At 42.7% G+C, this 16,254-nt stretch overlaps 1 protein-coding gene across 7 annotated transcripts in view; it reads right to left on the bottom strand.

Moving 5' to 3' along the window:
• Window positions 1–16,254, bottom strand: part of PSD3 (pleckstrin and Sec7 domain containing 3) — a 597,461-nt gene that overhangs the window by 28,638 nt on the left and 552,569 nt on the right. For all 7 annotated transcript variants that reach the window (XM_066380473.1, XM_066380474.1, XM_066380475.1 and 4 more), the window contains one exon: window positions 2,712–2,855. In XM_066380473.1, the coding sequence (XP_066236570.1) occupies window positions 2,712–2,855 (144 nt within the window). The remainder of the gene's footprint in view (window positions 1–2,711; window positions 2,856–16,254) is intronic.

Below are 16,254 nucleotides of genomic sequence, written 5' to 3'. Positions count from 1 at the left end.
GAAGATGAGGGGAAGAGCATTTACGGCAGAAGAAAGCAGGTAAATAGATAGACAAAGGCATCACAGCGTGTGGGAAGAGTGGACAGAGATGTGGCTGACGTGCATGGAGGCTGTTGTGGAAAGACAGACATTGTGGAAAGACAGAAGGAACTCACACCCTCTCAGACTGGAACTTCGAAATCAGCAAGCAAGTGCAGGTGAGGATGTGGAGGAAAGGAAACCCTTGTGCACTGTTGGAAGAATCGTAAATTGGTGCAGCCAGTATGAAAAACAGTATGGAGGGTCCTCAGAAAATTAAAAACGGAACTGCCATATGACCCAGCAATTCCCTTCTGGGTCTTTATCTGAAGAAATGAAAAATACTAATTTGAAAAGACATATGGACCCCGATGTTCACTGCTGTGTTATTTACAATAGCCAGGATATGCAGGTAAACTGAAGTATCCACTGACAGACGAGTGGATAAAGACGTGGTACATCCATACAGTGTAACAGTACTACTGTGCCAAGAAAAAGAACAAAATCCTGCCATTCGTGACAACACGGATGAACCTAGAGGGCACTATGCTAGTGAAATAAGTCAGAGCAAGACAAATACCGTATGATTTCACTTATACGTGAAATTTAAAGAGCAAAATAAATGAACAAAACAGAAAAACAAACTAATAAAGGCAGAGAACAGACTGTTGCCAGATGGGAGGTGTCCAGGGCGGGGGTGGGATGGGGGGTGCAGCCAGGAAAGGTGAAGAGATTAAGAATGCAAACTGCCAGTTATAAACATAGTCACGGGGATGAAAAGCACAGCCTAGGGAATATAATGAATAATACTGGAGTCACTAGGTAGGATGTCAGATGGGTATGAGACTTATTCGGGTGATTACATCTTATGTTCTATAAATGTCTAACCATGAGGCTATACACCTGACACAAATATAATACTGTGTGCCAACTATAATTGAAAAATAAATGAAAAACAGAAGGATCGAGCCTTTACTGAAACAAAGGCAAATTCTGGGGGCAGGTGTAGGGGAAATCAAGGGCAGCTGTCGACCCGAGGAATGGCATTATCTGGGATGAGCCTTAGAAAAATACTGTCATAACCTGCAGGATGAACTGAGCAGAGACCAGAGGCAACCGCCAGGCTCCGGCCAGGACGAAGACCCCGGACTTGCAGGAGGACACAGAAAAGCGGCCGTGTGGCAGTGACGGGCGTGGGACGCCTCAGAGGCACTGCAGGAGGACACAGAAAAGCGGCCGTGTGGCAGTGACGGGCGTGGGACGCCACAGAGGCACTGCAGGGGGACACAGAAAAGTGGTGGTGTGGCAGTGACGGGCGTGGGACGCCACAGAGGCACTGCAGGAGGACACAGAAAAGTGGTGGTGTGGCAGTGACGGGCGTGGGACGCCACAGAGGCACTGCAGGAGGACACAGAAAAGCGGCCGTGTGGCAGTGACGGGCGTGGGACGCCACAGAGGCACTGCAGGAGGACACAGAAAAGCGGCCGTGTGGCAGTGACGGGCGTGGGACGCCTCAGAGGCACTGCAGGGGGACACAGAAAAGCGGCCGTGTGGCAGTGACGGGCGTGGGACGCGACAGAGGCACTGCAGGGGGACACAGAAAAGCGGCCGTGTGGCAGTGACGGGCGTGGGACGCCACAGAGGCACTGCAGGAGGACACAGAAAAGCGGCCGTGTGGCAGTGACGGGCGTGGGACGCCACAGAGGCACTGCAGGAGGACACAGAAAAGCGGCCGTGTGGCAGTGACGGGTGTGGGACGCCACAGAAGCACTGCGCGACCCGGCTCCTGGTCAGACCTTGGGTGCTCGCAGGGCCCGGCAGGAGGGCAGTCAGATGCCTCTAAGTTCCAAGCCTGAGGAAGAAACCGGATGATAAGATGGAAATGAAGGAGATGAATGATGGGAACTAAAATCAAACAGAGCTACAGTGACAAAGAACAGCTAAAGACGGATGCAGCACACCCAAAAGAAAAAAAAAAAAAAAACCAGTGAAAAGAAATGACATTTTGCATGTTGAAAGGTGGCAGCTGAAGGGGGAGAGTCAGAGGATCGATCCTGCATCGCCCTGACACTGTCCAATTAGGGAGAGTATTGAGCCGACGGTAACATTTATATCTATCCTGCTTTCCACTTGTGTTTAAATTTCCCACCATCCCTGAGTTTATGGGTCCGCCCCAACCTCTCCAGCAGCCGCGCTTGCTGTGGCTGGGCCTCCACTCCTCAGCCTCCGCCTGCAGGGCAGTATGCGGGCAGAGGAAGAACAGAGGTGTCGCCCAGCAGCAGGACAAAGCTTCCTGTCACCCCACATCTGGATCTCATTTCTCCACTGCACTGTTTTCTATGGTTTGTCTCAAACTCTCTTGGAAGAGACACAAGTACACAGAAAGCAGCTACCCGCCCGGGCACGACCCTCTATTGTTGGTGTTTTCTCTCACAGCAACACAGGCCAACCAGGCAGGCTACCTGCATTTAAGCACAGAAACCGACTGTTATCTTTGATGTTTCTTTGATGCTTACAGAGCATCATAAACATAAGGGGCCACCATGACTTAGACCAGGCCCGGAGCTATCAAGTTAGAGCCACAGAGCAAGGCACATTTCCCACAGTTACAATAACTGAAAAACCAAATTGCCTCAAGGAAAAGTCACCGAATAACTCAGGTACAGGCTTGCATCACCCGTAGGCCCACACACCTCGAACTCCAGATAGTGGTCTTTCAGTTTGTACTCATCGATCTCCTTGGCCTTCACTTTCTTGTCCGGGGGGTAGGAGCGGTGCTCCGCCAGCTCTGTGCTAATCTGCTTCAGCTTGCTTTCGTGAGATTTCAGCTGCTCCTCCTGCAGGAAATATTAAGCTATTTAGTGTCCGAGAATCAATCAATGAAACATTGCAGAGTACTTTAAAAAATCCTTTATGATGAATGACTTTAATTCACTGAAACAGCAGTCTGCTGTGCCCCGGCTGCCACATCTCACCAGCTTTCCCAAGCCAGGTGCCTGTTCACATGTGCCCCTGCCCAGTGGCCACCCGGGCCAGCTGCCTGCCCAGGGCCTGCCACAGAACCAGATGCTCTCAGAGCCCTTTGCCAGACTGACTGTCACGAAGCTGAGACAAAGCCTCCCACGACACTCCACCAGGCAGGGCACCCGCCAAACAGGGAAGCACCGATCCTCAGTGCCACACAATGTGGCTTCTCCGTTCTGTGGCCACTCAGCAATGCTCTTACTTTCCCTGTCTGTCACAATGACCAGACCACCTATGTGCATCGTTTTCCCCTTTTTCAAATAAGAACTGTCTGAAATAATTCTCTGAGATCTATTAGAGAATATTCTTAAAAAAATGGAGCAGTCTATGTATTTTCCCTCCAAAGTAGTAGTTTCTGACTTCCTTCAATTTTATGGACCCAAAGTAGTTACTCAGTTAGAATATACCAATGGAGTGATTACTGCCCAAATGGTGTTATTATAGGCATCACGCACCATTGCAACATGGCTGATTGTATGTCAAAGAATTTCCATTCTCGGGAGCTTTTATATCACTTTAGCAATAAGCTACCTAACAAGAGACACTACCGAACCCTCTGGCGGCATTTTAAAAGCTGAAACAAAGAGACTGGAACTATCTTGCATTCCTAAAATTGCATGACTGCTTTGCTTACTGTTTTACTTTCACATGTAATAACCCAAATTCTTACTGAGAATAAATTTCACATGTACAATAAAGAACAGATGAAAGCAAATGAAGGCAAGTTATTTAAACTAGTTGATAAATGCATTTTGTATAAAGCTAACATAATTGCAAAGCATAAACATTTTATTCCAGATAAGTGGAAAAATTAAAAAGACTGCCAAAAAGGAGTAATTATGGACACCAATTAAGATTATATAACATCAATGTAAATTAAAGAAGAGATATTCAGAAGTTATAAGAGTCACATATAACATCTTAGGATTTGTTATAATGTACATCCTAAAACTCAAAGAAGGAAAAAAAAATCCAAGTCTAAAGCCATCAAAATAGAGAAGAATGAAACACTTTTAAACAGCAGAGTACATGAATTGAAAAAATGAACAACAGAGGTGGCAGGAATAAGCAGAATGAATAAAAAGAACAAGACTTATTTTTAAATACCAACTAACTAAAAACCAAACCAAATACCTAAAGAAGTCTCAGAAAAGTAAAGGGGGAAAAAAGAAACCTATCCTGAGATTTTGCAAAGGGGTCTACACCCCCACGCCTGTCACTTGCACACTGATGATACTGAACATACAGGAAAGATGCTTCAGATAGCTTCTCTTGACAACTTCTCATTCCTCCTTCTTTTTCTCCAAGGAGACCATAGATTATATGATGGACTGAATGTTTGTGTCCCTTCAAAATTTCTATGTTGAAGCCTAGTATGGCTATATTTGTAGCTGGGGTTCCTAAGGCAGTAATCAGGGTAACAGGAGGTCGTAAGACCATGGCCCTGATGTGCCTGTCTGGCGTGTCCTTACAAGAAGAGACACCCAGAACACACACTATCTCTGGGCACAAACAGCACAGAGAGGCTATGTGAGAACACAGGAAAAGGGAGGGGCCGTCTGCAATACATAGGGAGACCCTCACCAGGCCCCAGCCCTGCCGACACCTTGATCTGGGACTTCCAGTCTCCAGAATTGTGACAAAAAATTTTGCCATGGAAGCCTCACTGTCTGTAGTATTTCAGTCTGGCAGCCAGAGCTGACTAAGAATATATTAATAGCTGTCATCTTTCAAAGTAACTTTCCTTTGTATATGTACTGCAACATGTAAATTATTTAATAAAATTTTTGGCAAAAAGATGTTCGGTGACTACTAGACCATTTTGAAAAATAAATACAAATGCTTCAGGTATATAAAAAAGTCATACTGAATAATTTATGAAAAACACTCATGTGTCTAACACCCAGTTTAACAAATATTACATAAATAAGTTGAAATTCCCTATGTTTATGTATTCATCTTATTCAGTTGCTATGCTATTCCTATTCCATAAAAGTAAGAGAGTATGTCCTTTAGGTTTTTATACTTAATAAGCTTCCTACTGTAACTTGTGTTTTCACTCAACGTTTTTTAAAATTTTGTTCACATTTAAGCTCTAGCTCTTTCCTTTTCGCCACAGTGTAGTATTCCACTCTGGGACATACTACAATTTCACTGAAGGATAGTTAGGTTGCTTTCAGGTTTCTTTGAGCAATTTTAAGTGATACTTAAAACATGTTGCCTAATGAATTCGAGCAAGAATTTTCCTATAGTATAATCAACAGGAGGCGGAATTTCTGAATTTCAGAATATGTACATCTTTGAGATGACCCTAAACTGTGTTCCAAGTATTGCTACCAGTTTACAATTCCGCAGTAGGCTTGAAAGTTCCCATGGCTCTACATGTTTGCCAGAATTTTATATCACACTTACAGATCTTTGCTAATTTCCTTGGTTTGAAATGATTAGCCATTATAATTTGAATTCACATTTTCCTTATTACAGATGAATATATTTTCATATGTTCTTCTGGGTTTCCTCTTCTGTAACCTGGCTGCTAAAATATTGGACTCATTTTTCTACTGGATCTAGATTTGTAAAGTACAGTGACTCATAGTTTAAGAAAATAAATTTGTTTCATTTTTGGTTAATAAAATGATTAGAATCCAAATACGAGCTTTTTTCAAATAAGATTTTATACAATTTGGTAAAACAATTTACAGAATTCTCTGTAGTTTTGGTCTCTGCCTCTATGTCAATATTCTTTTAGGTGTTTGCTTCTTCCAAAAGCTTTAGATCTAGGCTTCTCCATCTTGAATATTCAAATGTCCCTTTCTTATTGAATAAATCCCAATTTCTACTCATTTTAATGAGGACTATATGTCAAGACAACACTATCCAAAGCGTATTACATTTGTCACTTTCCTACTTTCCCAGGACTTATTCACTGTATGGTTTGTAAACCTGATTATTCCTCTAGCAGCATGAAAGATTAGTCATTAGGGCTATACTTTTATGAAGGAACTAGTCGAAGAAATGTTGAAATTCAATGTGCAATGCCTACCTCCTACTTTACTGTATCCATGAAGCAAGAATCAAGAAAATAATCTCAAAATGCAAGCATTTTAGAGTCTGTCCATTTTGACCAGTGAAATACCACATGGCTCTCTTGGGCACAGAATAGGGAAGACCATGGAAATTATTCCAACGCTGAAATCCCACGGTAAAGGAGACACACAGACTTTCCTGACAAAAACCAATGGGAAAAACGGAGGAGGAAGGCAGTGGCCATGGAGGCATGGTGCATGCTTCAACTCAGGACAACTAAATTTGTAACAGACATGATGAAGAAAGACAAAGGAGCCCTGCTGTCTTTCTCCCTTTTTGCTCTTACAATTGATTGGGGGAGCACAGGCTCTATTCTCCCGGGATGAAGCTAACAGAAAGGGTTCCAGACAGGCAGGGAAATGCAGCTGACGGTTACAGGGAACAGAGACAGGAAATGGCAAGTTCTCATGGAAACTGTTCTAAGTTAGGAAGTGGTAACTTACGGAGTGGAACTAAAATAATAGATGCAAGAAAAATTGCTGTGCTTGTATGTCAACAGATGAAACTGGTAAAACCTATGATGATAATATAATGAAATCTTATCTAAAAGGCAACTCTCAGGTGATATCATCCAGGAGTTCATCCCCCCTCCCCTTGTATTGTACTTGGAGGAAAATTTCATATTGTTTTAAAATACTGCACTCTAATTTCATCTCCATGAAAAATGCATTTCTAACAGATGAAGCAATAGGGCCACGCAAGCAGATGTTCAATATCTGGGAGTGAGCCAAGGGCTGGGGGAGAGAGAGCCCTCATACTGACGCACAGCCCAGGGGAGCCCCCACCACCAGCAAGGCTCAGAAACTAGCTCTCCATCCATCTTATACCAAGCATTAGACTTTCTAATTACTTCCCCTGCAGAAGAGGATGAAAGAAAAGCTGTCAAAATAAAAGGGAATGACGATATAGAAATGCACATACAAGAGGAGAGGAGGTGCAGCAAGGACTAGGCAGAAAGAGCCGGGCAGGAGAAAGAAGTCCCCTGTCCCGGACTCACAGAACACCGCCCTGCGCAGGCTCTGTGCTGGGTTCCTGCCAGCTGCCCCCCCCCCCCCCCGCAGTTGTGAATCCTCGGAACTCTTAAGCCAGAAGAGAACCTGGCCATTGCCCTTCTAGCCTATTCCTCTGAGAGGCGACGGAGCTCCAGAGAGTTCCTGCTCGGGGCCGCAGAGGTCAGGGCAGTGGGGCAGCAGCCCCCTTCTCCCAGCTCCTAGTTACAAACTCTCCTTGGAACAACCTTCTTCAATCCAAAGGGCTACCGAAGACAAGCTTGAAAACATTCCATGTTTTAATGTATCAATGCTGACCTCAGTTTTCAAAATTTTGTGCACTGCTTGGGTTCTAACGTGCCCGCCCCCCATGGTTCTCAACACGGAAGTGGTACTCAGGTCCCTTCTCCGAATTCCACCCAAGACCAGTGTCATCACATCTCACAACCTCCTCCTCTTCTGCATTACCTTAGCCCCTAAAGTCTATACCGCATGCTTATTACAAATATACTCTAAATTATGTGTGAATTTAATTTCCTTTCATGATTACAAGCTCTTTAAAGGCAGAAAAAGGTTACTTTTCTCAAGTCCCTCTCTCAAATCCTCCAGTGCCCAGTACATGCTGAGCTGAGACCACAGTATGCAGCAGTCTGTGGCTTACAGATATTGCCTGCCTGACATGAACACATACCTTAGGTTCTCAGAAGCTGAGAGTCAAGACCATTGCCTTAGATATTTTTATAATGCCCACATAGCTAATACAGTACCTGACTGACAGGTCCCTCAGTAAATAGTGGCAGAATAAAGTGGTTTTTTTTAAAGGGAAGGTAAAGACGGGAGGGCTCACACTGTTTCCTCTGTGCTGTTTTAAAGCAGACAGATGACTCAGAAGGTTATGACATTTTGAGGAGTCTGCTAGGCAGTTTATGAGTCAAATTGCTAAGCACATATCAAACCCAGGCTGTATGGAAGTTAGAATAAAAACATCTGCCTTTGAGTCAGTCTGAGGGGGGACTATTGCCGGAAGTACCATCAGAAAGATTGTTTTATCATTTCATTTTTAAAACAGTAGTAGAGACCTTAAACAGTGTTTAGTGAGCTTTAGTATGATAGCTTCAATGTGACTTAATCAATTGTTTTATTGAGTATTTAATGTATGTTAAACACAGACCTCTAAGAAATGAATGTACTATTTCTCTATTCTGGAAAAGTATAGTCATGACTTGGGACGTGGCAGTTCTGGCTGCATCTTGTTGGCAAAAGTGAGTCAATTACAGTTAAGTGACATAATACGAAATATGGATTAGCCAGAACCAAGAAGGATGGATTGGAGAGAAGCAAGATCAGAGGAAGAGAGTTGAGAGTATGCCAGAGTTTCCCAAAGTGGGGTACGTGCATCCTAGGCAAGATGACCCTTGGGAAGAATTTTTAAAATCAGCATTGAGATATAATTCACATACCTAACAGTTCACTCATTTAAAATGTACAATTCACTGGTTTTTAATAACTCACAGGGTTTTGCAACTATCATCTCTATTTTGTTTAATGACATTTAGTTTCCTTAGAATGGAATGTCCCAGTATGTTTCTTTTGTGACTGTCTTCTCTCACTAGAATAATATTTGCAAGGTTCGCCCATATTGTAGGATATGTCACGTCTCATCCATCCATTTCGCAGCTGATGGCCATTTCCACCTTTGGCTATTATGAATAATGCTGATATGAACATTTGGGTAAAGGTTTTTGTGTGGGTGCATGTTTTCATTCTCTCGATACCTAAGTAGGAGTGAAACTGCTGGTCACATGTTAACTCTATGTTTAATCATTTGATGAACCATCAAACTGTTTCTTGCAAAATAGCTGCATCATTTTACATTCCAACTAGCAATGTGTTGCTACACACCCACAACAACACATTATTATCCTTTTTAAATATAAAGATTAAAAAAATATATATAGCCATCCTAATGAGTATAAAGAGGTATCTCATGGCTTTGATTTGTACTGTATTTCCCTAATGACACAGGATGTTCAGTATTTTGTCATGTTGTATTGATAGTAGGACATCCAATACATTTTATATAAATAATACACATACTGTAGGATATCTGTTCAAAGATTTAGTACTGAGAAAGTGAGTGATTAAAAACATCAGGAGACTGGTGATCTAGGTAAAAGATGACAAAAGTCTGAATTAAGGGATGTGGGTAGGATATGAAAGATACTAAAAGAGAAGTGACAAGATTTGTGAGTGAAAGCATGACACTGAATGGGGTGGGAAGGGAGTGGTTCTGGCCAGTGAGGGACACAACTACAAGATTGACTTCCTCCTCTGAAATCCCACCAAATGTCTGCCCGTCGGAGGAGGTGATCAAGGGGATGTGACCTCTGGGTGACCCTCGAGCTTGCCGGCCATCAGAGGCTCCTCGTCCTCTACCCTGTGCTCGGAATGTGCAGTCAGCTTGCCTTCCACACACTAGACCCTGCGCCAAGGACACAGCCAGGAGGGAGCAAGGGGATGCTGAGACTCTATGGATGGTCTGCATGACTGAACCTGTTAAGACCTCTACATACACTTTTAAGATTATGATGGTTGGGTGCAAAGATCTACTTCCATAAATCCCGTGTACATGAAAATTGGAAAATGACTACTCTGATGAGTAGAAAGGGAGGTCCTGGGTACATCCTGGAGAGAGCCAACCACAGAACCCCGTTTGGAATGCTACTTGAGAAGGAGAACAAAACTTGAATTTTCAAACTAGTCTCTCCACTCCCAACAGAGGAAAAATGTGCTCTGGCAACACTGCCATGAAAACCAGCTAAGGAAGGTGACTCCTCCCACACAGCAGAGTGGCTCAGAAAGAACCACGCTGTGCTGACAATTATCGATATTAATAATGAAGGCTAAAACGTTTTGGATAGAAGACAAGAATAAATTAAAGAAAAGCTTGCAAATGACAGGGTGATGAACAGTGTGTTTTCAAAAGCACCAAACAATCTTTTAATTGAACGCTTAGTTATTTTTCTAGCAGGGCACTCACACTGTTATACATGTACTCCGTAAATTGAAATGATCCAAGTGGTCCTGGCATCTAGGGAGGCACAGCCAGGCTGTGGGCGGGCGGAGGAAGGATGGCGGGGCTGCAGCAGGGTTCTCAGCAGCAGGTGGGTGGATTTTGGCCCCTAGGACATTTGGCAATGTCTGAAAACATTTTTGGTTGCACAACTGGGGAGATGATACTGGCATCCATGGGTAGAGGCTGAAAATTTTACAATTCAACTCATCCTACGATGAAGAACTAATCAGACCAAAATGTCAGTGTAGTGCGGATGTTGAGAATGCCTGGGCTGCGGGATGAGGACCAGCCTTCAGGGTACGGAAGAGCTCGCGGGAACGGAAGAACTCGCGGGAACGTCCTGATGCATCCCAGGATTCACCAACGATGCACTAGGACTCCAGCGAAGACTACTGCAACACGGAGGGCACCCAAACACCTGCCCCAGGCTGTGTGTGACCTCTCTTCTCCCCCTTTCTAACCTGGTCTTTATAATGTGCTTGGTTTTTACGTATTTGTTTCTAAGTTAGCCTTTTCATCTTCATTTTTAGTAAATAAACATGATGACCTGGGGGGGGGGGGGGAAGAAAAAGAAGAAAATAGAGCTAGTGATAGAACCTTAAAAACATTCTAGAATGATCTCCTCATTTTCCAGATGGAAACAAAAGTTTGGTTATTTATTTGTAGGAAAAGAAATCATCTTACAGTTTACAATGCAATTAAATGCCAGCAAAGGGCTTGGTTACCTTGTCTTATGTGACATAAGAGGGTACTTCTTTTTGGTTATTGCTTTCTTATTTAAAATGGTGAATTCATCATTTTGATCACATTGCATCATTACATATGCATTTTTTTGCACTTCTGTGGATTTATGTTCAACATGAGGAAATATCTAAAAATTTTATGCATCCTATTTTTAGTTCCAGTATAAGATTTATTTAAATTACAGATCCTGTCTTGAGAAAAAAGGTGCTTGCTTGTCTGGTCTCATGGTAAAAATATACAAGTAGATGAATATTCACTTTTATGTATAAGTGACTTACTAATATATAGCCTGCACATAAACAGTACAATAGTATATTTTTCGAAGTAGAAAGTAAATAGAAATGTAGATTCTATCGTGAGGAAAGAACAAGGAAAAACACTTATGTTGCTCTATTCTTATCAATGGTTCCTCCTTAACTTCAGCTCACCTTTCCCCTGATCTATCAGTGAGGTTAATTGTGAGAAAGACCAATTTGTTGAAAAATAACAACTGAGAAATCCCTAGTGAAATTATTAGAACAAAACCCGACTTTGGAAGGTGTTTTTTTTGCCTCTTTTTCAATTGCTTTTTTCTCCTCTTACGTTCAGTAATGTGGTTCACTGTTTATGTTAAATACAATCATGTTAAATTTATGTTCACCATCCAAAATAAAGTGAGGAACTACATTTGCTTTTAGAGTCCATATGTCAGCTGGGTAGATGGAGAAATCTGCCAACATATTCTCTGATCATCAATAAGAGGTAAAGCCTTCTTTTGTCCTTAGGGTATTTATTATCCTTGAAAAGTAAACGCCATTCTGCCTTGTAAAGTGAGCTGGCTCAGTCCCTTCTGTGCTGACCAGTTTCCTTGGTAGCCCTACGTAACACTGGCAATGACCTCCAACTCACGTTAATAGATAATAATTATGAGCTTACAAAAACAAGAGTCTTTCCTAAGCCCATGTCTCCCCTCTTCTTCGTACCTGCCCATATGTTTTTTATTATACACATTCCCTTCCTGCACCTCCTTACTACCTTTCATTTCTTCCTCAAAGAACACCAGCATGGCTTCTCCCATCACCCCATTCCTCCTCTCACCAAGGGACCCAACGTCCTCCCTGTCACTTCACAGGAGATATATTTTTTTTGGTCCTAATTTTATCTGACATTTCTTCCTTTTCTTAGCACAACACTCTCCATTTTTTCTCAACTAACTTAAAGCCTTCCACTTCCGTCTATTCTGCAGCTAACAGTTATTTTTACACTGCATTATTGCAAGTGCCTTTAAAATTAGCCTTTCTCCTTCTAGCAGTTTCCTTATCTAATACCTTCTTCCCATTGTAACAAGAATGCTTTTTAAAGAGCAAATTTAATCCCATTACTTTGTGGCTTTCCCACTATTACTCTAAGGACGCTGGGAACCAGTGAAGCATCCAAATCCTACATGTGACAAATGAGATTTCATCATTTGGCGTTGGCTCACCTCTGCGGGAACGTCTCTTGCCTTTTCTCCACACTTCGTGTTCAAATCACATTTGATAACTTACGAGTGGCTCCCATATCCCAGGGCTTTCTCCTTTGGGCCCTTTTGATCCTCATCTGATCACTCCCTCTTGCCACACACACCTGACTGCTGCTCATCCCTCAAGCTTCATAGTAGATATCACACTTCCACCTTCACCTCCACGGTGATGTCCCTTTCTTGTACCCCCACAGCACTCTGGACTCATCCTTCCTGCACTTCTCATCCAGCTGTGTCACAAATACTTGCTCGTTTGTATTTGCCAATCCAATCTCAGCGTCTGGGTTTCACCTGCCTTTCTATCTCCAGACCTAAAAATAGTCTCTGAAGTACAACAGGCATATAATACATATTTATTAAATAAATGTATCATTGATAATGATAATATGAAATGTGTAGATGAGCCAGTTAATAACAAGACCTGGTTGATCAGAGACTGATGAAATTGTTTCTATTATTGTACCAATAAGAAATTCACAGTAGATATCAAAGTAGCTTCCAAAGTCCCTGACTCGTCAGTGTTGCAGACAGGTTTAAAGCTGGCAAACCTGGACTGTATGCAGCGTCCTTAGAGCAGTTTTAAGTAGGAGAAAGACACGATAAAATATGATCTTTAGAGAGATCAATCTGACAACAGGAGAGAAGCTTCTGTGAGTGCAGTTGGCACAAAGCTCTAGCACTCTGTCTTGATTAGCTGTGGGAGGAACACCCACATGGTACACTCAGCTCTCCCCGTGGGATCAGGAGGGCCTGCCCCATTGAACTGTGCAAGATGGGATTCCTGTGAATATTTTTTATATACTTAGCATCACATACAGCCTGGGATATGAGAAAACCTCAATTATAAAAATAAGGAAAAACAAACAACTGAAAGAGTGGATAAAAGCTTGTTTCCAAACCAGGATGTCTAACATCAGCTAGTTCATTCAAAAACATGAGCTGTTCATATAAACAAAAACAACAAAACTAGGCCTGTATGACTGGATGGTAAGTAAATGAATATAGATTTTAGAAAGTAATACAGGAGATGACGTCAGAGTAATGGCACGGTAGGAAGCGATACAGATAAATCTCCCCCAAAACTCAACAAGATTTTCAACCAGAAACAGAAAAACCTATCCTTGGAGCCTCCAGATGTTTTGCAATACACCCGAAGGTATGGTTGAGTGAAAAATTGGCTAAATATATAATCAAACCCCAAAGGAAATAGGGAGTAAGAAATGCTCCACCTTCCTCACTAACCTAAATAGGGCTGCTTTCACTGGGAACTGAGAGTATAGAAACTGAGGCGGGCAAAGGGGGTGAATAGATCCAGGCCGCGGCACAAACGGCCGAACCAGGCTGTGGCACGGAGATCCAAGCCAAGGAAAAACTGTGCCTGTGGCAATCCAGGCAATACAAGCTAACACTCGCGCCAAACCCAGACAAAGAAAGACAAGTGGGGCAGCCATTTTCCCCGATCTCCTGGTTGGCGCACGCAGATAGTGGGTAAGAGATTCCTCCGAGTGCCTCAGCAGTGGGCGCTCATGTTACCCCACAGAGAGGCAGAGTCAGGGGCCTTTGTGTGGGCCAAAAGAGGAATCTCTGGACCGCCCCAGTGCCCTGAAAAAGCCGCACACGGGGAGGGAGCGAGAGCCAATTCCAATGCTGCAACTTTTCTGTGCAGGCGGGGGTTTCACTCAGAGGGTGAGGCAGCTGGCCTGATATCCTGGTTGGCACACAGAGAGTGGGAAAGAGATTCCTCCCAGCACCTCAGGAGTGGGAGCCCGTGTTATCCCACAGAGGGGCAGAGTCAGAGGCCTCTGTGTGGGCCAAAAGCGGAATCTCCAGGCCACCCCAGCGCCCTGAAAAAGCCGTCCAGGGGGAGGGAGCAAAAGCCAATTCCAACACTGGAACTTTTCCGTGTGGGCGGGGGTTTCACTCAGAGTGTGAGACTTCCGGCCTGATATCCTGGTCTGCGCACAGATAGTGAGCAAGAGTTTCCTCCAAGCACCCCGGGAGTGGGTGCCCGCCTGTGTTACCAGACAGAGTGGCAGAGCCAGAGGTCTTTGAGTGGGCGGAAGCCCCGCCTGATTATGCTAGCAGCTCTGACTGACTGAGCCTTACCCAGAGCCCTGTGCTGAGTGGGAATAGAGTGGGGAGTTGCCAGCTCTTTGAGCCTCTTACTATCCAGGCAGAGGCAGCAGCAACCCCATAGCTGGATTATCAGGCTACTAATTGAGGAAGGAAAGACTAGGAGAGAGGCTCCAGGAACACGGACTCTCTCACTGTCAGAGCCTATAAATGATAATGAGCCTCGACTGCCAACGAGACTGAAGCACAATATATGACATCGCCATAGAGACTTATCATCTGCAAACCTCTACCTGAGCGTGCCAAAGGGGCAGAACCCGGGGTACAGAGTCACCGACCAGGAAGAAGGAGAGAAAAGAAAAAGCAAGAAGATAACCTCTCAAAATCAAGAATAATCTGCAGACTTTATAATCTATCCCATTTTATTATATTTGTTCGTTTGTTTCTCTTATCTTCATTCTTGATTTTTTTTTTTCCTCCTCCAATTTGGTCATTTAACTCTCTACCAGTCTTACTCTCTCCTCTCCTTGAACTACACTAGCCATAAGTGTTACATCTCCCATTATCTTTTCTTTCCTCTTCCTTTCTCTCTATGAGGGTTGCACTCCAAAACCCTTAACTCTCTCTCTCTCTCTCCTCTTTTTTCTTTTTTCTTCTTTTAGTGGTTCCCTCTTTTTCTCTCTCTCTCTCTTTCTTTTCTCCCTCTATATTAGTTTCTTCCTTTCTCCTTTACATCTCCTCTCATTCAAATCTCAATAACGAACAAATTATCTTATCTGGAACTCAAATTTATGTTTGTGGCATTTTGGGGGGGTTTTTATTTCACCTTTTTAACTCACTAGCAGTGCTCCCATCCCTGGCTCTCCATTTTATCTAGTTCTTGTTCCACTAAATACAATAGTAATTTTTTAATTTGTCCCCCCATTTTCCTGTTTCCCTCTTATTCCTCTCATCATAACTCTTAGTCAACCAACACCTAAAAGCAAATCATTTTATTCTTGACCCAAATTTTTTCCTTATTTGCTTTTTGTGGGTCCACACCCCCTTTTTTTCTGGTTTTATTTTTTTGCCCCTTTATTACTTCTCCCCAATTCAGGCCCTCCATTACAGGCATTGTTTGTTCTATTTAGTCCAGTATAATTCACAGTTCACCACAAGATTTTCTCAAGAAAGAGGGGAGAGGAGAGGAGAGGAAAAAAGGAGGGGGGAATAATTTCCTTTTTTTATAATTTTTATTTTATTTTATTTTTCTTTACTTAATTATTAATTAAAAAAAACTTCGATTTTTTATTTTTCTTTTTTTTAACTTTTTATTCTTTATTAAATCTCATTAATACTATCAACAAAACCACCCTCAGATGCCATTAAGGAAGAGAAAATTGAATATCATGGATACAAAAGAAAGAGAGGTAACACAGATAGATGAGGAAAAATCTATGGAGAAAAAATTTAATATATTGGAAACCTTAGAGTTAAACAACAGAGAATTTAAAATAGAAATCCTAAAAATACTCAGAGATATACAAGAAAACACAGAAAGGCAATTTAGGGAGCTCAGAAAACAACTCAATGAACACAAAGAATATATTTCCAAGGAAATTGAAACTGTAAAAACAAATCAAACAGAGATGAAAAACTCAATTCACGAGCTGAAAAACGAGGTAACAAGCTTAGCTAATAGAACAGGCCAGATAGAAGGTAGGATTAGTGAAATAGAAGACAAGCAACTTGAGGCACAACAG

Source organism: Saccopteryx leptura, chromosome 4 (genome assembly GCF_036850995.1).
Source record: "Saccopteryx leptura isolate mSacLep1 chromosome 4, mSacLep1_pri_phased_curated, whole genome shotgun sequence".
Taxonomy (NCBI): Eukaryota; Metazoa; Chordata; class Mammalia; order Chiroptera; family Emballonuridae; genus Saccopteryx; species Saccopteryx leptura.
This window is presented reverse-complemented; position numbering and strand designations above follow the sequence as displayed.